This window comes from Acomys minous (genome assembly GCF_964271855.1).
Source record: "Acomys minous genome assembly, chromosome: 6".
NCBI classification, from domain to species: domain Eukaryota; kingdom Metazoa; phylum Chordata; class Mammalia; order Rodentia; family Muridae; genus Acomys; species Acomys minous.
Genome location: NC_140487.1, coordinates 50,993,502 through 51,017,333, shown reverse-complemented (window position 1 = coordinate 51,017,333; position 23,832 = coordinate 50,993,502). Strand labels below are relative to the sequence as shown.

General features: G+C 38.3%; 1 protein-coding gene across 3 annotated transcripts in view; it reads right to left on the bottom strand.

The window, feature by feature from the left end:
• HERC6 (HECT and RLD domain containing E3 ubiquitin protein ligase family member 6) overlaps nt 1-23,475 on the bottom strand; it is a 73,605-nt gene extending 50,130 nt beyond the window's left edge. Inside the window, exons 1-10 of one of the 3 annotated variants that reach the window (XM_084784989.1) lie at nt 22,984-23,475; nt 20,321-20,480; nt 19,049-19,125; nt 14,534-14,761; nt 12,108-12,205; nt 9,507-9,634; nt 7,025-7,161; nt 6,516-6,601; nt 2,480-2,598; nt 1,552-1,611 (exon numbers count right to left, since the gene is read on the bottom strand). In XM_084784989.1, the coding sequence (XP_084641115.1) occupies nt 1,552-1,611; nt 2,480-2,598; nt 6,516-6,601; nt 7,025-7,161; nt 9,507-9,634; nt 12,108-12,205; nt 14,534-14,761; nt 19,049-19,125; nt 20,321-20,480; nt 22,984-23,176 (1,286 nt within the window). In that variant the 5' untranslated portion in view covers nt 23,177-23,475. The remainder of the gene's footprint in view (nt 1-1,551; nt 1,612-2,479; nt 2,599-6,515; nt 6,602-7,024; nt 7,162-9,506; nt 9,635-12,107; nt 12,206-14,533; nt 14,762-19,048; nt 19,126-20,320; nt 20,481-22,983) is intronic. The other 2 variants (XM_084784991.1, XM_084784990.1) reach the window with 2 other exon arrangements.
• Between the last annotated feature and the right edge of the window lie 357 nt (nt 23,476-23,832).

Here is a 23,832-nt window from a genome sequence, read left to right as displayed (position 1 = left end):
AGTTTGATAATATTCCACTTTTGCTAAACAACAGTTTCCATTCCTCTATAGGCTCTATGACATCCCCCAGTATTTTGACCTGCTTTACAGTAGTAGGCATGACTTTGCTTCTATGGAGTGGGTCTCAAATCCAGTCATGAGAGCAGTTGGTTATGCCATTAACAATAGTGCACTACTACACAAATGGGAATACCTTGCAAGGCATTATAGCCTGTAGGGTACACAGATGTTTCTTTTCTTCCTAGATGCCTACATTGCCCCTGTGGCACTCTGAAACTAGCCATCTGGGATCATATGTCTGTTTCAACCTGATTTCTCAATATCATGCAACGAAGGCATGTGGTCTTCAACAACTGAGTTTTATCATCTAGTTCTAGTGATGGCTTTCTCTTATTAAAAAATAAAATGAAATATAAGCTTTATAGCACTCAGAGACACCCGACATCCTTTGCTAGCTTTCATCTGTATATACACAAGCATCACACACACACACACACACACACACACACACACACACAGAGAGAGAGAGAGAGAGAGAGAGAGAGAGAGAGAGAGAGAGAGAGAGAGAGAGAGAGAGAAGGCTAGTTTTACATCAACTTGACACAAGCTAGAGTCATCAGAGAGGAAGGAGCTTCAATTGACAAAATGTTTCCATACGATCAGGCTATAGGAAAGCCTGTAGGGCATTTTCTTCATTAGTGGTTGATGGTTTGGGCCATCCCTGGGTTTGTGATCCCAAATTCTATAAGAAAGAAGGCTGAGAAAGTCATGGGGGAACAAGCCAAAAAGTAGCACTCATCCATGGTCTCTGCATCAGGTTACACCTCCAGATTCCTTCCTTGCTTGAGTTCCTGCCCTGACTTGCTTTGATGATAAACAGTGATTTGGAAGCATACACACAAACCCTTTTATCTCCAAGTTGCTTTTGGCCCTGTTGTTTCATTATATCAATAGTAACCCTAAGTAAGATACATCCAAAGAAAGAAAAAAAGCATTATTGGAGTTGCTGCAGTATGAGTAGAATCAATGAGCAAATGTCACCTAGAAACTCAGGGGCAGAAGGGGGATGACACAGCATGCACATTACCATCTTCTAAACTCATGAGCCAACTGTAAGCAAGTTCAAAAGAGCAGCAGAAGATGTATCTACATGAAGAAGTGTCAGAAAAAATTATACAGCAACAACAGACAGATCAGTAGTGTGGCAGTTTCCAGAAGAGACAGAGAAGAGCCTAAGACCCTCGACATTTCTTGTCCTCCATACACCCAGGAACCACCTTTACTGACTCAGTAGAAACTGTAAAACAAATTCCTGGTTTTTAACTAGTAAAGCAATATTAGGCATATCTGTTTAGTTGTAGGTATAAAGAGGCTGAATATATAAAACAATAGAGGAAGGTAGTTTATAGAATGAAGGAATTCTTTATCAACTAGAGTTCTCTATTTTGAAATGTGTGTGCTGACAAAATTCACACTTAACCTGGTTCTATAATTTTCATTTTAGATAGCCCCCAGTATTTTAAATAAAAGTAATTTTCATTGATGTTTTACCTTGTCTTCAAAAAGCTTGCAGTCAAACAAGCAGAAGATGAAAATATCAAGCTGATTTCTCTGCAAACATAATAACAAGCACAAAGTCATAACTGTGCAGCAGTGGACAACCTTTTGACATTGGGAGGTGGTATTGTCATATAACAGTGCTTCTCAATCTGTGGGCTGCAAACCCTTAGTGGGTCAAATGATCCTTTTATAAGGGTGATTGAAGACCATTGAAAACACCAGATATTTACCTTATGATTCACAATAGTGGCAAAATAAGTTATGCAGTACCAGTAAAAATAATGTTATGGCTGTAGATCACCACAACATGAGAAATTGTATTAAAGAATTGCAGGTTAAGAAGTTTGGGAGCCACTGTCATATATAATACAAAAGTATTGAGCAGTACTTACAGGTAGCCTAGGATCATGTAACCTGTAGACTGTAGGCTAGTTATACCGATAGCTTCCTTTATCTTATATATAAATAAATAATAAAGCCCTAGAGTCTTTATTAGTATCCAGAGTATGAGTATACTGCTTTTAGATGTTACTACATAGTCTCACCAACTTTTTATGGCCGATTTTCCATGCATTTGCATTCAAATAGAACCCTTCATTCTGAAGGCCAAAATTCCGAAATGCTGGTGAGTCAACTATGAAGATCTGAGAGCAGTACAACCTCCTGTTAAGATTCATTCATAGATCTCCCCTACTTAGAAAAGTACATGGCATATACATTCTCCCTGTAGCTCTTATGTTAAATAGAAGATTAATTACTGTGCACCTCAGTGACTGATACAACCAAAAGGTCGTAAAAGAGAACCACATCCAAAATGTAAATTCTATTACAACCAGGCCAAATGTTCTTTCTTACAGCTAGAGCAAATGGATCAGCATTTCAAACACAGAAGTGGCTCTAAGTCATCAATCTGGGTCACCTTTTGGCCTCTTCACGCTCTTTCCCATTTTTTGCTGCTGTCCATTTCTTTACCAGTCGCTGATTGATTCGGATTATTTCTGGCAGGATTTTCACTGAACTGCTTGTGGACGCAGTCTGCTTTAAGGAATAAAAGGAAGGCAAAAATGACCAAGGAAATGCACACACACACTGAGTAACAATCAACAGAGCACCTGGGACTTGCCAGTCCTGCCCTCTTAGGAAGGTGTTTGGTGGGTTGAGCTTTGGCATCAGAGATGGCCTAAACATTCTGATTCCTAACTCGGGGCCATTTTGCTTGGTCTTCATTTTTTAAACGTTAAAAATAGAGACTGAAATGGGTGCTTATAAATCAATATTTATCTTACCATTGTTCACATGGCCATAAGATAGAACTAGATTGTCAATCAACAGATGAATGTATTTATAATGTGATACACATAATATACAGTGAAATATTATTTAGCATTAAAAATGATACTCTAATAAAAGATAGGTGCATTCCAAAAGCATGCTAAGTGAAATAAATAAAAAATAGAAGTCATTATATGATTTCACTTATATAACATGTCCAGGAATGAGGAAGTGGGAGAATGAGGAATTATTGTTTCATAGATGCCAGGTGTCTGTTTGGAGTAGTTAAAAAGGTATACAAGACAGTGACAATAGTTGATGGCATTATGGATGCAATTAATGCCACAGAACACTGTAGGCAATATGTTTTAAATGTTAACACACACCTCATACACAGAATTTATATGTAATTTGAGATAGGGTCTCACTATATAGACCAGACTGCCCTGAAACTTGAGATCTTCCTGCCCCAGGTTCCCTAATACTGGGTGTGTGGTGTCTTTTATATATATATATATATATTTAAAACAGTAAAAGTGAAAATGGGCTAGACATAGTGGCACATGTTTATCATTTCAGCACTTTTCTTAAAAAATCAAATAAAGCCAGGCATGGTGGCACACAGCTGTGTCTCAGCACTCAGGCTTTATCTCAGCACTAAGTGAGGCAGAGGCAAGCAGATAGCTGTGAGTTCGAAGCCATCCTAGTCTATGAAAACGTGGGTCTAGGACAGCCAAGGCTACACAGAGAAACCCTGTCTCAAAAGACAAACAAACAAACAAGACTCAAAAATAAAATCCTCTTGAAAACTATGTGTAAACACAATGTTTCAAGTGTCCCCCCACCCACTTTGCTGGTGATGAGGCTCTGTGCCAGGGCCTTGCTCACAGAGAACAGAGGCTCCCCTGAACCACACCTCCAACCCCTACCTGAGCTCTTTGATCTGAATCCCAGTGACTTTGCAGTCTACTCATAACAAGGTTTATTTTCCCTTGCATCCTACTGGCACTTACGTATCGTTTGTTTTCTTCCCCGAAGTCCCTAACTTCTCTGTGAAAACTTACTAAGCACTGTGTCACTTCTGTGCATACGACTGCTCCTGTCATCGGGCTTCCAGTCCTCATTCTTGGAAACGTCAAAGTTGAGGACAGCCGTTTATCTTCCACTCCAATGTCTTAGTTCCTAAACTTACCTCGACTTTCTTCTCTCCTTGTTTTAGCTATTCAAGACATGGATAAGGTTTCTAAACTGAAACAATTGATCCCTGGGATTAGCTAATTCTTTGTTGTGAAGGATCCTGCACATAGTACTCACTGTTCCTCGCTCCTAGTCACGAGATGCCAGCGGTAGTCACTGTCAGTTTCCTAACCTAAATTGTCCAGAGTCACCATCAAATGATTGTTAGAATGCAAAATCACCCTTATTTGAACAGCATCACCTTATGTCTAGGGCACAAACTGGGTTTTTATCATTAACAGTTGCTCCATTTTTAAGCATCAGCTAGGAACAGTCTCTCTGACCATCACATGCCATTTTCTTTCGAGTGCAGCCCCAGGGCAGAATTCTTTGGTGTACTCAGGTCTCATGCTCTGTGATCATCAGCTTACTCTTCAACTGGCTTGGCTCCTGTGATTCGCTACTCTAGTCACTTCCACAGCTCCTTTTTGCCTCCCTGGACTGTGAAATTCCATCTTTCATTATGTTCAAGTCTGGATCACTCCGTTGACTCCAAATGCCTCTCATCACTGAAGACAACTGTCCAGCGTGCTGAGCACTGAGCAACTCTACTCAGTCTCTGATCAAAAATTTCAGATGAGCATTTCCAAAGGCAGTTACTTCTCTCTCTCTCTCTCTCTCTCTCTCTCTCTCTCTCTCTCTCTCTCTCTCCCTCCCTCCCTCCCTCCCTCCCTCCCTCCCTCTCTCTCTCTCTCTCTCTCTCTCTCTCTCTCTCTCTCACACACACACACACACACACTGTTGCACATCTCTTTTTGCCTTTACTCACATTCCTCTGCTTCTCTCACTCTCATGTTAGCCTTGGTCATCACGCAATAGCTAACCACCACCCACCCTCATCTGTAGTTCCTGTGTGCTAGATCTTTGCTTAGGCATCTCAGGTCTACATTTATCATAGCCTTTTGTCAACTTGACATAAAACTTAGGGAATCTCAGCTGAGTGGACCCTTTCAGATTGGCCTGTGGGTTTTGTCCTGCTAAATGATTGACACGTGAGGACCCAGTCTGGGGGTACGTAAGAAAAGTAGCAGAACAAGACAGAGCAGGACAGTAAGCAGTGTTCCTCCATGGTCTCTACTTCAGTTCCTGCCTCCGGGTTCCTGTCTTGAGTACCACCCTTTCATCTCCAATTTGCTCTTGGTCACAGTGTTTCATCACAGCCACAGAGACACAAACTCATAGAGCACTGGATTCTGTTTTCTCTCTCCTGCTCTGGTACCTTCTTCTCTCACCCAATGAGAAACCCTCCCAGGATATTCTAATTTATATTCTTGTCAAAATGTCTCAGTTGTCAAAACAAAACAAAACAAAAACCTTGTTTCAATTCCTTTCCTCCCCTTGTGCTGACCCCACCCCCAGGCAAGTTCATCGTTGTCTACGAAAACCACACAATTGACCCTCCCAAAAGTAAACTACTCTGTGCCTGTTTGACTTGACGTTCCTGCACTGTTGCCTCTCTGGGAAAGCCACCTCATAGTTTCCATGTCACAATCCACTCTCTCTTATCTTCTTATTGGTTCCTTCTCTGCTGGCTAAACTTTACCCCACAGCCTGATTTTGTACCTCTCCCTCCACCGCCCCCCCCCCCATCTCAGGCATCTCCCCTGTCCCATCTTCTCTCTCTCTCTCTCTCTCTCTCTCTCTCTCTCTCTCTCTCTCTCTCTCTCTCATCTTAAGAGCTCCTCTCCATATTTATCACCCTGCACAAACTGTTTCACCGACCATGGACAATGTATACAGTAAACCTAGATGCCCTGTTCAGATACAGTCAGTGGACAGCTCATTGTCCAAGGGGGGAGCAGAGACTGCCCCTGACATGAACTCTGGTGCCCCTGACTTGATCACTTCTCCTTGGTGGGGAGGCAGAGTAGGGAGGCACACAGAGGAAAGGGAAGCAGGCTATCCGGATGAGATCTGACATAGGCTGTGGCCATATGGTAGGGGAAGGAGGTCCCCTTCAGTCAGAGGTCTAGGGGAGGGGAATAGGGTGGAACAAGGAGGGAACAAGGGGGAATAAGGAGTAACAATTGGGATGTAATCTGAATACATTATAATAAATTAAAAAGTTTTTTAAAAAAGAGCTCCTCTCATTACCCCCACCCTTCTCCTACCCTCCTCACTCTGGGATCAAACCCAGGGCTTTTGTATGCTTGGCAAGTAGTCTCCCACATAACCACATCCCCAGCCTTCTATTCATTTTTTTTTTTTGAGACAAGGTCTCATTAAATTATCCATCATTTTAAAAAGGAATGCATTACTTTAGTATGAAATCTAAAAGCATAAATAATAACATATTGTCTCAAATGCCAGTCTGAAATTTAAGGAAAGGAGGGTCTAGCTCAGGAAAGAATGCTTGCTTAGCATGTATAAGGACCTGGCTTTGGTCCCCCAGGACCAGAAAAAGGAATAATTCCTGAAAAATAAGTTTTAAAAGAAATAACACCTACCGATACCCGATGACAACGACGACGAGTTGTCACAAAGTTGCCATGTGCTCCAGCAAAAATGTGTTTGACTTCATTATCCACAAGTTCTAAAAAGGCAAGACGTCCTGAGTTTTACCGGGAAAAAAATAAATCTAAACATAAATTCAGTCAAATCTATCCATTTGTTGGAATTTTATGCTCTCCTAAAATTTGACTACAAATAGCATAAAAATAATTTTGACCAGATCAAATATTATTTATTCACTCAATAAATGTTTTAGTTGTCTAGGCACTTGCATAGTGAATCAGATTTGGCATGCTTAGGTATTTGCTAAAATATATCAAATTGTATTGTTAATATAATTAAGTAATTAATTTGATGTCTCCTTTTGTATTGCTTAAATCCTTAGAAATGATTACCCATTACTCCAGAAAAAAATTAACACTTTAAAATAAAAGTACTAAGAACCGTAATCAGGGTTCATTGGGATCCTGCAAAATCAGCGATGAGCTAGTGTAAGCACTCATACCCTCTGCAGATAGCAGGCAGGTAATGTCAGAGTTTTCTGCTGGAGCCTCTTGAAGAGTCAGGTTGCTTGTGTGATTTGGTCCACGGCCTAAAGATACCACCTGACCAGTGGTGTAGACATACGCAATGGTGTGATAACTACAACATAAAATACAATGCAATGATAATATGATATTTCAAAGAACCAGGCACTCATGATTTCAAAAAGACAAATGACAGGTTTACCTTCACCATGCATCCAGTTGTCTCATTACAGTATTAGTGTTGCAGAGTGCTAGGTGATAACCCTGAAGAAGTGGTATTAACTTACTAGTAATACTAAAGATAGTTTTAGTGATGGAGATGATGCTATGGTTCCTATCATGCGGTATTTCTTGTTTTTGTTTTTGTTTTGTGACAGAGTATCATACAGACCAGGCTTGCCACTATCTCTCTGTATGGCAAAGATTAGTGTTGACTTTTTGATCCTTTTGCCTTTACCTTCCTAGTGCTGGGGTAGGTAGGAGGCATAGTTTACCACCATCACCACACGTGGGACCACTGCCACAGTGTATGCAGTTCTAAGGATCTGCTCTAGAACTTTGTGAGTGCTAGGTAAGCACTCTAGCAGTTGCACTACGTATCATGTATTTTATGTATTTATTGTTAATTTTTAAATGTAGCATACAAAAATAACAGGCTTTATCATGATGCTGTCAATGTCTGTTTTTCTGGATCCTCTTTGCCATGTTTGCTCATGTCTCTCTGTGCCCTCCTCCCTTATGGTTCCACCCTGGTAGCCTCCTCTCTGCATTCATGTCACGTGTGTTCCATTCCCTGCCTTCTTCAATATGACTTTCCTCTCTTTTTGGTCCCCTTTAGAGTTTTATGAACTATCACGCTATCACCCACATGTGTACATAGAGACAAACAGTAATAGCAAAGATCTGCACGAGACAGAGCATGCATTTATCTTTCTAAGTCTGAGTCACCTCTCTTAATATAGTAATTTACAGAGCTACTCATTTTCCTGAAATTTTCATATTCCATTTTTCTTGATAGCTGGAGAAAAGTCCATTGTATTTGTATATCACATTTTCATTACCTACTCATCTATCAAGAAATACCTAGGCTGATTCCATTTCCTGGCTTTTGTGACTAGAGTGCAAATCTCTCTGGTAAGATATTGGAGTCCTTTGGGTGTCCAGGAGTGGTACAGCTGCATCAAATGATAGCTCTACTTTTTTTTTTAAATGGTAGTTCTACTTTTAATTGTTTGAGAAATCTATGTCCTGATTTCCATGGTGACTGCACTGATTTACACTCCCACCAGCACTGGCTTTTTCTCACCTTCACCAGGATTCCTAGTGCTTTTTTCCTTGGTGACAGCTGTTCTGACACAGGTGAGGTGGAATCACAGATTAGTTTCAGTATTAATTTCCCTGAATGCTATGGGTATTAAACATGTCTAAAAATGTTCATGGGTCACATGTGCTGCTCATTGTGAGGACCACCTGCTCATTTCGTGCCCCATTTATTAACAGTTTGGGGTTCTTGTATGTTCTAGATCTTAGCCTTCTGTGTGAAGTAGCTGGTAAGGACTTTCTCCCACTGTAGGCTGTCTGTTCACTCTGTCAGTAGATTTTCTTGCTTTGTATGAGCTTTTAAACTCATGCAATTCAATTTGTTAACTCTTGGAGCTGTTCCTGTCCTATTGGAGTCCTGTTTGGAAAGTTCTATCATGCCTGTGTATTGAAGGCTTTTCCTTGTGTCTCCCTCTAGCACTTTCAGATTCTTTAATCTGTTCAAATTGTTTTTTTTTTTCATGTACCCACCATTTACATGGTTTCTTGGCATAGAATCTCTGGTCTCCACTCATGCTTATGTGGAGAGCACTTTAATCACAGAACCATCTTCCAGACTAACTCTGGATTAATTTTTGTGCAGGGTGAGAGATATGGATCTAATTTCATTTTTATACAGGTGAATATTCATCTTTACTACCACCATTTGTTGAATAAACAGATTGTTTTGTTTTTTGTTTCATTTCCCAATCAAATACTAGGTAGCCCTCTCTATGTATATTTATTTCTGGTTCCCATATTCTAGTCTGTGTGTTCTAAATGCGAGATTTTTTTTAACATAGGTTAGATACGCAAATATTCAAAATGCTCTCATAATCAGGTTTTCTAAAACCCTGGATATATGCTAATAGTCATTATGTTCTGCATGCATGAGATTAATTTGTCTTATCAACTTAGCAGGCAAACACTACCACCTTTGCTATTTAATTCTCTCCCACCCTGTAGTCAAAGTAAGGTGGTCTATATATAGTAAATTTCTAATAATTATTTGTTATATAATTAGTAATAGAAATAAAATTTTCATGAAAATGTATTTTAAAGAAGTAAATTTTCAAGAAAAGAAAGTGTAGCCATATTTTTTGGAATTTCTAAGTAATAAGCATAACACTTTCTATCCAAACTTTTTAAAAGACCTGATACCTTCCACATTCTATCTGTGAAACACAGCCACCAATTCCTTCTACGAGTTGCGGGCCTCTTCTCTCACTCCCAGGACTGTGCTGAAGCTGTCCAGAGCTATTGCCTCCAAATATAAAAACTTGTCCATCCTGTTTTAAAAAAAAAAGAAATTAGGTTAATTTTAAAAAGTAACTACCAGAAGGTGTTAGTATGAAATCAATATGTGAAATGTGTACCTTTTATAAATTGATTTATAAATTTTATAAATGTATTCCAAAATTATTTCTATTTATTTATAAATTTTCAGAAACTTATTTCAAAATTGTTTATTATTATTCCAAAACTTGTTTGTAAACTTATTTGCGCACTTTCCTTTAAAACTATGTACTTTAAAGATGTTAAGAATGTATTACGCACTTAAAATTGCTAAGAGAGTGGGCTGGAAAGACGGATCAGTACTGAGCACACTCACTGCTTTGGAGAGGACCAGGTTTGATTCCACCACGCATGTCAGACTGAGTGCTGTCTCTCTCTCTCTCTCTCTCTCTCTCTCTCTCTCTCTCTCTCTCTCTCTCTCTCTTCTCTTCTCTTCTTTCTCTCTTCTCTTCTCTCTCTCTCTCTCTCTCTCTCTCTCTCTCTCTCTCTCCTCTCTCTCTCCTCTTCTCTCCTCTCCTCTCTCCATTATTTAAGGAAGAGAAAGCTACCTTTTCCACACATATACTATATACACCAGGTATATCTATAATTTTGTGAATTTTGTTCCAATATGACTAGGAAAAAAGACCTATATACTTAATGGATGTTTGTTGAATAAACCAATGGTAATTTAACTCCTTAAACACTAACACCAACATTTTTAAAGGCTTTATTTATTTTATGTATATGAGGGCTCTATCTGCATGTACAACTGCATGCCAGAAGAGGGAATCAGATCACATTATAGATGGTCATAAGCCACCATAGAGGTTAGAGGAATTGAACTCAGGACCTATGAAAGAGCTCACCGTCTCTTAGCCACTGAGCCATCTCTCCAGCCCCTCTAACACCAACATTTACGTATTGGCTGGCCTGCTTTATTTATTTCAGTATTTCCTGAAAATAGTCTTTCTTCAAAAGATGATTCTTTTTTAAAAAACAACTCTAGGGGAGTGGGAATAACTTAGTTGATAAAGTGTTGGTCACATAAGCATGGGAGCTGAATTCAATCCCCTGCATTCACATAAAAAGCAAGTCATTGTGCTGTGTGCTTGTAATTCTAGTGCCAGAACGATGGAATAAAGGATTGGGTTTCCTTGTCTGTTGGATTCATGGAATCAGTGAGCCCAGGCAAATGAGAGAAACCCTGCCTCAAAAAAAACAAGGTAGATAGCTCCTGAGGTGCAATGCCAAAATGTTAACCTCTGACATCCACAAGCAAGCGCGTGCACGTGCACACACACACACACTTCTAAATTTCTCTTGACAACTAAGATTAAAATAATAAAAACAATTGAGGGTTCCTAATTGAAGTCATGGTCATAAATAATAAAAATAAGAAAATAAAAATAATTTGATGGACTAGGAATGTAGTTCAGTGGTATAGCAGTTATCTAGTATTCCTAAGGTCTTGCATTTTGTTTACTGAAAATAATAGTAGTAAATAATAATAATAATAATAATAATAATAATAATAATAATAATAAAAATATATATAAAAAGCTTTTGAGGTATAATATTTTTTGAGGTCTGAGAATCAACTCCAACACCCAGGCAAGCATTCTAGCACTGATACATTACCTGGTCCTTCAGAATGCAATTTTTAAACAAACATTTAAATAATAGAAATCATTTTCAAGCCCACTCCTTATGATAATGGAAGAATCCATCCTACTGGAATACATTGGACAGCCAAGATAAGAGGCAAAAGAAAACACTGATAACACTGGCTTACCTTTGTACTAAGTCAGGAATGTAACAAAGTGTGTTCTTGTCTGTGGAGTGGGTTCTTGAAATTGATAAAACTGTGGACCTACATACATTGCCAATAAATACTTGTCTAAAAGATTAGCTTTTATTATACTATCTTCAAACATCTCCTGATTTATATGTAGTTCAGTTTTCCACTTTAGATATTTTTACATTAAATAGGTATGTTTAGATATTGAAAGTCATATTATTTCTTATCTGAACAATTGTACTGTTTTAAAATTTGTTTATAGAAATCCTAACTTCTGGGGTCTGGAAAGACGGCTGAACAGTTAAGAACACTGTTGTTTCTGCAGAGAGCCTTAGGTTTTTCATGGCACCCATAAAGGGCCTAACAGCTCTGTAATGTCAGTTCCAGGGGATCTGGTCTCTCTTCTAGCCTCCATGAACAGTGTGTGTGTGTGTGTGTGTGTGTGTGTGTGTGTGTGTGTGTGCTGAGATGTGCCAGTTTCTGGAGCTATGAGAAGTATACTTCTGGTGTCTCTAAGCTGCACAATTCCTGGGATTTTGTTACAGTAACCTGGGCAGAGTAAGATTGCTTGCTTTCAACAATAAACAGCATATATATATATATATATATATATATATATATATATATATATATATATATATATATATTTCTGCAACATTTAAAAGGGAGAAGCATGTTTAAATTACCTGGGTAAGTACTGCAGTGTGCTCATAACCACAGCTAATATAAACCACACCCAGATTCTTTAGGGTGCCAATTGAACAAGGCTTGTACTTCTGCACTGTTGAAAGAAAGCAGACATTCTAGACTATGTAACAGAGGGCTTACTTCCAATACTTTGAAAGTGCTTTTGCAGGCTATTTAGGACAAATAAGTTATACAGGTTAATTGTTAGTTGATCAAACCATGGTCATATCAATTACTAGTCTATTTTTATTACAAGAATATACATCCTGGGTACACCAGATACATAATCATTCTATAGAAAGATAAGGTAAAATAGATAAAGTCTTCAAAAACAGAGACATACAGAATATGGCATTTTAATTTTTTTAAAAATTTATTCTTGTTACATCTCAATGGTTATCCCATCCCTTGTATCCTCCCATTCTTCCCTCCTTCCCATTTTCCCCTTATTCCTCTCCCCTATGACTGTTCCTGGGGGGGATTACCTCCCCCTGTATATGCTCATAGGGTATCAAGTATCTTCTTGGTAACCTGCTATCCTTCCTCTGAGTGCCACCAGGTCTCCCCCTCCAGGGGACATGGACAAATACGAGGCACCAGAGTACATGTGAAAGTCAGGTCTCTCTGTGTAGCCTTGGCTGTCCTAGACTCACTTTGTAGACCAGGCTGGCCTCGAATGCACAGAGATCCACCTGCCTCTGCCTGCAGAGTGCTGGGATTAAAGGCATGTTTTTATTATTTTAAAGATTCACTAGCAATGAGACAGGCTAACTCCTGGCAACATCCAACCTACCTCAAAGAGGATGAAAGAAAATCCTTATGGAGATGGCTTGAAATGTGACAAACAAGCCACTGGACAAAATGTCCTCATTTCTACCACAGACAGAATTCTGCCTAAAACAGGGTAAATTCTGATGCAGACAGAGTCAACGGCCAAACTCTGCCAAGACAGGGTAGGCAAGTCCTCAATAGTTCCTGCCTCACAAATATGTCTGTCAGATATACTGGGCCAGAAGGCTGAAGATGATGCCCCAACACTATAGAGAGTTTCAGGTGACAATTCAGATAGAAAGCTGTCTCTGCCCTCTTCTCATTTGGAAAGCTACTAACCTGCACTCCCAGCATACTCAAGTAATCAATTTATTTCCTTCTCAAGTCTCTGATGGAGCTGAAGACCAGGTAGCTTAGCTTTACAATGAGGCTTAACTGTTTAGGGATTAGGATGTCCTTAGGTCTAGATAGATGTTTTATGTTGATAATGACAAGATATGATAGATATTGATTTACATTCAGAATTTAGCCAAGCCAAGATAGGAAAGATGTCTTCTTCGAGGCTGTCAAATACAAATAGCCAAAACACTAAGAATGTAACATTTATATAATTCCTGATTGTGTCATGGTTCTCTTTGCTATAGGTAGTTTATTGTATATAGGTGTAATAATATAAATGCATATGTAAAAATTAAAAAAAATATTTAGTAAAAATAAGACAAAAAAAAAAAAAGAAAGAAAAAGACTCAGGGACAGGGTTGTATCTTTGAGAGCAGCATAGGCTACAAAGTGAGACTTTAGAGTGTGTGGGGGAGACAGTCTTAGAATTTCATACCTTTTTAGCTTCTATATTTCTGTCGTATGACTCTACATAATTTTAAAAGTGAACATTCAGAAGTATGAAAAACTATGCTCTGAGGGGAAAAATATGCACTCTAATACTTATTCCTGGAAACCTTTAACTTTCTAGAACATCTGAAACATCTGGCCTGGAGTACTAAGCTTCAGTATTAAGCTCCAGTATCAGTCTCCCAACCCATTTTCATAGTCTGTATTCATTTCAGATGCACACTAAGTACCAGAATGAGAATAAGAGAACCAACCTTAAGAGGGTTGGATGGGCTGTGCTCTCCACAGTACTGGCATACTAGATGCTGATATATATCAGCCAAATGCAAAGACATGAACAGAGGAGGATGGAGTTCTTGCAGAAGACTTCTTAATGTATTATATTTTAGAGGGACAAAGAGGGACAGTTGCCCAGACACTTCTTTTTAACAGCCCAACTAGTCATCTCCTCTGACACTATCAATCTAATAAGTGATTCCCAAAGCTGGCAAAGGAGAACAACATGGGAATGCATAACAATGGCTGAAACCCAACTGTTGCTCATAGACATTCTGATCTCATTCTCATGGAGCACAACCTGGACATCAACAGCTTTAAAGACATCTCGTGGTAGACAAATAATTTATACCCCAATGCCGGAGCTTGAAAATGATAGCTTACCTGGCAAAGAGGCAAGGAGGAAGCCAATAGAATTAAAGATGATGACCAGCTGACATTAAAATAGTGAGAAAGATTCACTCTGCCACCACAGGCTTTGCAGAAACAAGGAATAAAACTTGGTGCAGGGACAAAATTATTTTCTTACCTTCAATATTTTCCCCACTGAGGGCCAGCTGCCCAGCACTATTGCTTCCCCAGCCATATGAAGTCCCCTTGAGAGACAGAGCAAAGCTGTGATTGCCACCGGCAGCAACCTGAGCCAATGGGATCCCCTCCAGGGACTTCACCCTCTGTGGGCTGGCTTGGGAACAGAACTTCGACCCAAGGCCCAGCTGACCTTGACTGTTATTCCCCCATGAAAACACTTGTCCATCTATAAAAATAAAGAACATTTAAATAGTAACTTTAAGTATTAATTGCCTTAACTATTTAATTAAAAGTCAGAGAGGCTGGATTAAAAAAAAACTCCATATTTCTGTTATCTATAAGAAAATAATCTTAGCTTTAAAAAAAAAAGAATCACTCCAAAATGAGAAGATAGAAAAAAATATTCCAAACAAATGGGAAGAAGCAAACAAGCAAGCATTGTTATTCTAATATTTGACCAAACTGACTTTGAACTGAAACTAATCAGTAGAGATTATCAAGATTCAAAAGTAGAAGTGTTTTCTTCATTATCATCATGAGAATAGCTAATCAATAAACATTAGATTTCTAAACATATAGTGACCAAACTCTAGCACACACAACTTCATAGCAACTCTAGGATAAGAATTCAAGACATAGACTAATGCCAACTTAATAATAGCAGAAAGTGTTGATACCTCATTTTCTTCAATAGAATTGCTGCCTAAAGAAAAACTATGCAGAGAAACAACAGGATTTGTTGTTTATGTATATGATGTATAAGAATATCATACTTCAAATGAACCTAAAAGAATATTCACTCAAACTCCAAAGAATACTCAGCAGCCCATAGGAATTCCTCTAAGGCACACCAAACAATTCTTAACAAGTTCATAAAAATTCAGGCAACTCAGAATCCTATCTGATCATAATGAAATAAAACAAAATATCTGCAAACAAATCTCTATCGGTGTACAAACTCAATGACATTAAACAACTCATTACTTGGTGATGAATAGTCAAATAATAAACCAAGAAAACAATTGTAAAATTTCTGGAAAAAAATTAAAATAAAAACAACCCATACAAACCTCTTGGTAATCACTAAAAACCAATTCTTAGAGAAAATGTATAGCTATAAGCTCTTACATTAAAAACTAGAAACATTGCAAATCAATGACTTCACGATAGCAACTGAAGAACTTGCAGAAACAAGAGCAAACCAATACCAAAATCTAGTAGATGACAAGATACAACAAAAATCAGTGCAAAAATAGGTGAAATGGAAACAAACAAAATAAAATCCAAAGTATCAACTAACCTTAGAGCTGGCTTTTTGAGAAGATAAATAAGACACAGCATTTACCCAACAAATAAAAAGAAAAAAGACATATTCTAAATTAACAGAATCAGAAAGGAACATAGAAACAGTGCAATAGATATAAAAGAAATTTAGAATATTATAAGGGGATACTTAAACGATCTATACTGCACTAAGTTAGAAAAATCTAAAAGAAGTGGATAAATTTCATGACTCATCCAAACCACCAAAGTTAATTCAAGAAGTGAAAAACAATCTGAATAAACACATGAGAAATAAAGGAGATGGAAATTATAATAAGAACCCTACCAACTAAAGCAATCCCAGGCCAGATGAATTCACAGCAAAGTTTTGCCAGACTTTCAAAGATTTACAGCCAATACTGTAGACTCTATGTTTTAACTCCATTTTGTTTGGGCTTTCTTAATGCCTCTACTTCTCTTACAACCCTCCACCCCTAGGTAGGCAAGAAAGAAAGTTAGAAAGGTTAGAAAGTTAGACTTAGACCTCTTTCGACTTAGTTCCAGCTTGTTAGGGTTGTTGGATTCCTTGGAGAAATATCAAACTCAGCTGGGAGGATATCCAGCAGTCCAGCAGAACCTGCAAATGGCAACAGCAGAAGGAAGAACAGGCATCCTTCTTCCTCCTCTATCTGTCTCCTCGAAGCTTTCTCCTCCCTCTCTGGGCTCTGATATTTATACTCTCCCAAAGTCCTTGGAATCCCACTAACTACAGTTGGTAAAGGCCATGCCCCTCTCAAAGCCACACAACGCTGTTACCAGGTGGCATAGAGCACATCTCACATGAGGCAATTATTAGCTGTGGATAGACTAAAAGCAATTCCATATTCCACACTTGGGATTAAACAAAAACATATTTACATAGCATAACTGAGTTTTTAAAGAAGCCAAAACTTCCACTACACAATACTCCTTAAATCATTCAAAAGAAACAGAAAAAACACTTCCAAACTCCTTTATGAAACTAGGGTCACTCTATACCAAAACTCAATAAGGGCACAATCAATAAACCTGAAGTACAGGCAAATATCCCTTATGAACACAGATTTAAAATGTTCAGTGAAATACTTTCAAACTATGCAGGAATATGTCAAAAAGGTCATTGAAGTTGGCTATATTCCAAAGATGGAAGGATCAATCAAAATATGTAACTCAATAAGTAAGAATATAAATAAGCTTAAGGGAAAATTCACATGATTATCTCAATAGATTAAATAAAAAGACTTTGACAAAATCCAATATGCTCTCACAGTAGAAAATCTAGAGTCAGGAGGACTGGAAGGAACATACCTCAACATGATAAATGCTAAATATGACAAACTCATGGCTAACATTATTCTAAATGAAGAAAAACTTGAAGCAATCATTAAAATCAGGAAAGAGAAAGGGATATTCACTATCCCCTTTCTTTTTCAATATAGTCTTAGTGCTCTAGCACTAGCTACAGCAATAAGACAAGAAAAAAATGAAAGGGATGCAAGTAGAAAAAAAATCAAGTTATTTCTATTTGCAGAAGCTAGGATATTAGACATATGAGATCACAAAATTTGTGCCAGAAAGCTTTTAGAAATGATCAACAATTTCAGAAAAATGGGGGGAAACAAAATCAACTTGCAAAACTCATCAGCCTTTCTATATAACAACAACAAATTTTCTGAGAAAGAGGTCATTGATACAATTCCATTCACAACTGCCTCAATGAAAATAAAATATCTATGAATAAGCCTATCCAAGGAAATTAAATGTGTCTATGATGAAAATTTTAAATCACTGAAGAAAAAGATTGAGGAAGACACAAAATAGAAAGCCTGTTCATGGTCATGGATGGGCAGAATTATCATTGTGAAAAGAAATGTTTTATCAAAAAATACTTATGGACTCAACAAAACTTCAATCAGAATCTCCACAGCATTCTTCACAGAAACAGAAAAACCCAAAGCATTCTAACATTCATTTTGGAACTACAGAAGACCCTGGAAAGCCAAAGCAATCCTGAAGTAAATGAACAATAGAATTAACTCATCTACTGGCTCTTTGCAAGATAAACAAAATTCACAGACCTTTAGGCCAATTAATCAAAAGAAAGAAAGACATGTCTGAAATAAACAGAATGAGAAGTTAACATTGAATCATTACAATACATGCCAAAAAAAAAATCAGAACATTAAAGAGGAATTGATGTTTTAAAAGAAAACTCATACTCCATTAAGTTGGAAAATCTAAAAGAAATGTATAAGTTTCTAGTGCATCCAAACCAGTAAAGTCATATCAAGAAGAAATTAGCACCATAATCATACTAACAAAATAGGGAACAAAACATAATCTCTAATATTTGAATATGTATTATATTCAATTCTGTAAATTCATAATCTATAAAATAATAAAAAATCTTCTAGCTAATATAGACTTAAATATAAGATGAATATCTCAATAAATGCAAATGTCCTTGAAAAAATCCAACATACTTTCATAATAAAGTCCTAGAGAGAGTAGGACTGGAGGGAAAAAAAACTCAAGTTAATAATTAATAAAATTAATTTAAAATTTTAAAAATTAATATATGACACACATTATCCTAAATGGAGAAAAACTTGAATCACTCACACTAAAATCAGGGTTGAGGCAGTACTGTCTACTATCCTCACTCTTTTCCAATATAGTGCTCAAAGCACTATCTAGAGTAAAAGGCAATAAAAGGAAATTAAAGAGTCCCAAATAAAAAATAATTAAAATAATCTTTATTTTCAGATGACATATTAGACATAATAGACTCTAAATATTCCATCAGAAAACTTCTAGAAAGAATCAATAATTTGAGCAAAGTGACATTTATACAAAAATCAATTTATGAAAATCAATAGCCTTTCTGAAAACTCACAATAAAAAATCGGAGAAAGAAATAATAAGATACATGCCCATTCACAATAGCCTCAAAGAAAATAAATATCTAGGAATAAACCTAACCAACGAGGTAAATCACCTCAATAATAAAAACTTGAAATCTCTGAAGAGATTGGAGAAATTAGAAAATGAAAAACAAAAACAAAAACTCCTATGCTCATGAACAGGTAGAAATAATATTGTGAAAATGATCATCATACAATTTCCAGTTTGGTGCAATCCTAATCAAAAATCTCCACAACATTATTTAAAAATATTTCTTAAGGACAGAGGTCCCCAAAGTGTTCTTTACCTTCTGATAATGCCAAAGAGTGGTAGTGTCCACAGGAAACTTGGATTATTTTTATGCCACCCAGAGCTTTTATTTTCCTATAATTAAAAAAAGTCACAAAAATCTGTTAACTTTGTTTAGGATGAGTTATTAAAGAAATTACAGACCTTTAAAAGTATTTTAGATAATACATTAGATGTCAGGGGACAATTTTATTCTCATATGAATCTGTAATACCATTATCCCAAACTGTCAATCTGCTTCTTTCCTTCTTTTTATGATTTTAGCTACTTAGAGGAAGGGGTGTGCTCCCAGCCTCCGAGAACTGAAGACAGAGTAGCACGGAGGTTTTTCTGTTTATTCCGCACATCTCATATCTCTTTATCAGGCCAGCGTTTTCTTTCCCACACTGACCCTGCTAATGGCACCACCATGGCTGTAGTTTCACTGGACAGTGTAGGGAGACAGTAGGAAGCACACTCATCTAACCAAGTGTGTCACTAAGACACAAGGCGTCTGACTGCCTGACCAGGACCACAGGCCTCTCCTCACATTCCTCTTTAATTCAATCCCTTTAGTTAGAAAGGGCCAGAATTGCATTGCATCCTTTGGTTTTGTTTGGTTTTGGTTGTGTGTGTGTGTGTGTGTGTGTGTGTGTGTGTGTGTGTGTGTGTTTGTATTTTAGGGTGAGAAAAGGTCTCAGGTAGGTCTGGCTGGTCTCTGACTCCCTATGCAACTGAGAAGGACCTTAAACTTCTGATTCTCCTGTCTCTGCCTCTGTGACGGTCTATGTACTTTAGAGCTTCAAGAGGAGAGTATGGCAGGTCCTCTTGGGCCTTTTCATCATAATAAATAGTATTGTGTAGTCTATGATATAGGAGCTTGAATATTTGGGGTGCACTTAATGTGAGACGCTCTACTTTACTTGGATACAAGATCATCAAGTAAGATTTGTTTTTGAATCCTTGGTACCTTGATAGTTTGTACTTAAGATACGTTTTTGTTGTTGTTGTTGTTGTTGTTTAATTTACTGTAGGAATCCGAGTGGGTTCCCATGAATATACTATAATAAATAAAATTAGGACTACAGCATATCATTTCATTCTCACTTTTTTCTTCAGGGGTTCTCTAGCTAATCAACTAGCTGTACATACAATTTCCTGACCATTTCTCTCACCGTCTTTTAACCCTTGAGGCTAGGGATAGCTTCATGGTCATAGCCATCACTGTATCCTGGCATTTGAGTCCCTACCATTCAAAAATAGTGAAAAAGTAGTGAATTAAAACACTTACGTAGGCATAATGTTTATTTCCTTAAATTCTCCAATTCCCAGCTGCCCATGAGAACCGGCTCCCCAAGCAAAGACCTTTCCTTTGTGGCAGACAGCCAGAGAGTGCTCCTTCCCACAGCTCACGTGGTCAATGTGGAGGTTATTCAATGCCTGAATTGGTTCTTTGGAAACAAAGAAGAAGAAAAAATTGTCCCATACAGAGTCGTCAACCAACCTTGGCCCAGGGTTGGGGGTGGGGTGGTGGGGAAGGGTACGGACACTGAAGCCAAGAGCCAAGCAAGGACCATGCATGGACTAGACATGGGCACCCTACACTTATGTAGTAGATGGGCAGCTCAGGCTTCATATGGGTCCCCTACTAAGGGGAGCAAGGCCTGTCTCTGACATGGACTCAGTTGCCCGCTTTTCTGTGACTTCTCTCTGGTGGGGCTGCCTTGCCTCGCTTCAGTGGAAGAGGATGTGACTTAATGTGTCAGGGTGGGCTAGTAGGGAGGGAGCGCTCCTCTCCTGAGGAGTAAGGAAGGGAGATGGGGGAAGAGGAAGGGAGGGTGGGACTTGGAGAAGAGGAGGGAGGGGGACACAATCAGGATGTGAAGGAAAGAAAGAAACAAAGAAACAAAGAAACAAAGAAGAAAGAGAGAAAGAAAGAAAGAAAGAAGTAAATGAATTGCAACATTAACTTAGGGAAGAAAGTAGCCAAACTTATCTGGCAGCACATCCAAAAGTAAATGTCAAAGGGAAGTAAATGCAAATATAAGCCTAAGACAATAAAGATTTCAGAAGAAAAAAAGGAGTATACACTTCTAAATTTAAGACAATAATAACCTCAAAAAAATAAAGTTATCTAGATTTTTTTTGTCTCCTTCAGTGTCTGTTAAATCAAATCTAAAGTCCTTACTAAACATTGGTAGGAAACAAATCCAATATGTTCATACTACATGTGTGAAAACACATTTCTGTTATATTGACTACCTGGACACAACTTGGCTCACAAGGTTTGAGCACCTTGAGTTCCTACAGAAGCAAACTGAACCCCAGATCAAAATGATGGTCACAGCCTAGAGAAACGAAACTGAAATGTGCCCAGCTTATCTCCACACAGAGAATACAAACTTCTCACTAACTTTAACTAAGGCCTGACCACTTTAACCGAGAGAATTACTTTGTCTTGGTCTGTACAATTTGTGACAGTTTTCACCTAGAATCTGCTGATACCCCTCAGTCTGGCCTGAGCCCTTGAACTCTAGTGTTAGTTTATCCTCAAGTGACTAAATGCTGCAATTAGCGATTTAGGCCACTAAATCTTTTTTATTTCCTTCTGCTTATTTTTTGTTCTCTTTTGTTTTTACAATACTAGGGCCTGACTCCGGGGCCTCATTCGTGTCTGGCAAGTGCTTTACCATTTTTTCTAAGATGGCTCCCCACAATTTATTATCCATTAAAGTCCCAACTTCTTTTCTTTTGCTAAATACAGTACACAAGTTCCTGAATCTAAGCATCTCTTTTCATTTACTTTCTGTGAATTGGTATACACAAAAATTACTCTCTAAGAGAGAGATTAATAAATTTGCATACTGTTTTTTGCCTGTTAATTTTTTTTTCTGTTAACTTTGCGGCTTCTAGGAACTCAATCTAAAAGGACACAGGAATAGTTTTCATTTTCAACACAGTTCTACAAATTATTCTAAGCACATAATCACATACAGGCAAGGGCTAGGAATGTAATATAGCCAGTGATAGAGTGCTTGCTTGTATATAAAATGGGAAGAAAAAGAAAGAAGAAAGAAAGAAAGAAAGAAAGAAAGAAAAGACAAAAAGAAAAACAAACTAGAATATTAGTTAAATCCATAAGAATGTGAGTCAGTATCACATATAAAAACCCGTAGATTAATATGTTTTGGTAAAAACAACTTGTTTAAAACAAATACAATGATGTATGACACAATTTCTATAAGGATTAAATACGTACACAGAAAATAAGACAAGAGCTCTGCTTTGTTGTTAGAGCTGCCTGTTGGTGTGATTACAAGTGGCTTTTCTGAAAAATATTTTGATACTTTTATTTATGTGTGTATGAGAGAGTGACTGTGTGCATATGTGTGTGCTGTTGCCCACAGAAGCATCAGATCCCCTGGACCTGAAATTACAGATGATTGTAAACGGCATACAGATGCTAGGAACCGAACTCTTATCTACATGAGCCATCTCTTTAGACTTTACAGATGGCTTCTTTTCTATGTTCCTACAACAACCGTAATGCCCAAAACTGCTATTAAACTTTTTTTTTAACTTAGGATAAAAGATGCCCCAAGGTATTGCTAAGTAGTTAGAGGTGCACAACCCAGTCGGTTTGGGAGAAAGAACTCCCTCAGAAAGTTGGCTCAGGCTTAGCTTGAGCCGGAAAGTCAAGGGGGAGGGGCCTTATTTCTGTCCTTAGGAACGCGGTTCTCAGTTTCTCAATGAAAAGAAACTGGAAACCGAAACAAACGCAAACTCTAGAGCTCTGGGAAACGAAACCATTGACACACGCATCGTAAAGCAGGGTTACCGGCTTTTATGTATCCCTGTTCCAGCCGCCCTTTATCTCTGATCACCTGTTCCAGCGATCCAAGGCGCCCACATCCCATCCCGCCCGGAGCACCTGCTTTTGGGCTGGGTACTTACCTGGCAGTTCGGTACAATGCTCTCTCCTCTGGCCCAGCTGGCCCCAGCTGTTGTCCCCGCAGGAGTGTACTCGGTGGTTGCTGAACAGTAGCAGCGAGTGGCGCTCCCCACTAGCCGCCTGCAGGAGCTCAAAGCCAGCTCCGGCCTCTAGGCGCCGAGGCTGAGGGCTCCCCGCAACCCAGCAAAAGTACATCTTTGCGGAGCTCACTCACCTGGGGCTCTGGTGTGGCAGCTTGGTCAGATGGGTTCCCAAATGCAAGTGACCTAAGCTTCCTAACTCCTCCCAGAGGCACTGCGCTGTCTCTTACGTCATGGTCCTTTTCTTTCGTGGAAGTGCTCACTTGTCTGGTGTCACTAATAGCTTTCCCACGGGCTTCCCATGCATGTCATCTTAACCTAGCTGTTTGAGTTTCAAGTGCTGAATAACAAAGGACACAGGGAAGAAGAAACTATCTCCATCATAAGTAAGCCGCTTGTGAGTCCTGCTGCTCTGGGCAAATTGCTAGGTTTGTGAAATATTTATTAAGTGGCAATAAATTCACAGGGCATAGCAGTTTCAGTGGCAGACAGTTACCAGGGAATCTGCTTTCCTTGGCAACTTTGGCTGAGGTTCTTTTGTTCTAGTCTTGATTATTAATTTCATATCCCACATTAATCATCACATAGTGAATCTATCTATCTATCTATCTATCTATCTATCTAATTATCTATCTATCATCTATCTGTCTATCAGCTATTTATCTATCTATCTATAGCTAATTGTATAATATATAGATTATGGAATGTGTACAGAGTGTTAAAGGAGTTTCAAAGAGGCCTGGAAAGCCTAAGCTGGAAACCCTGTAGAGA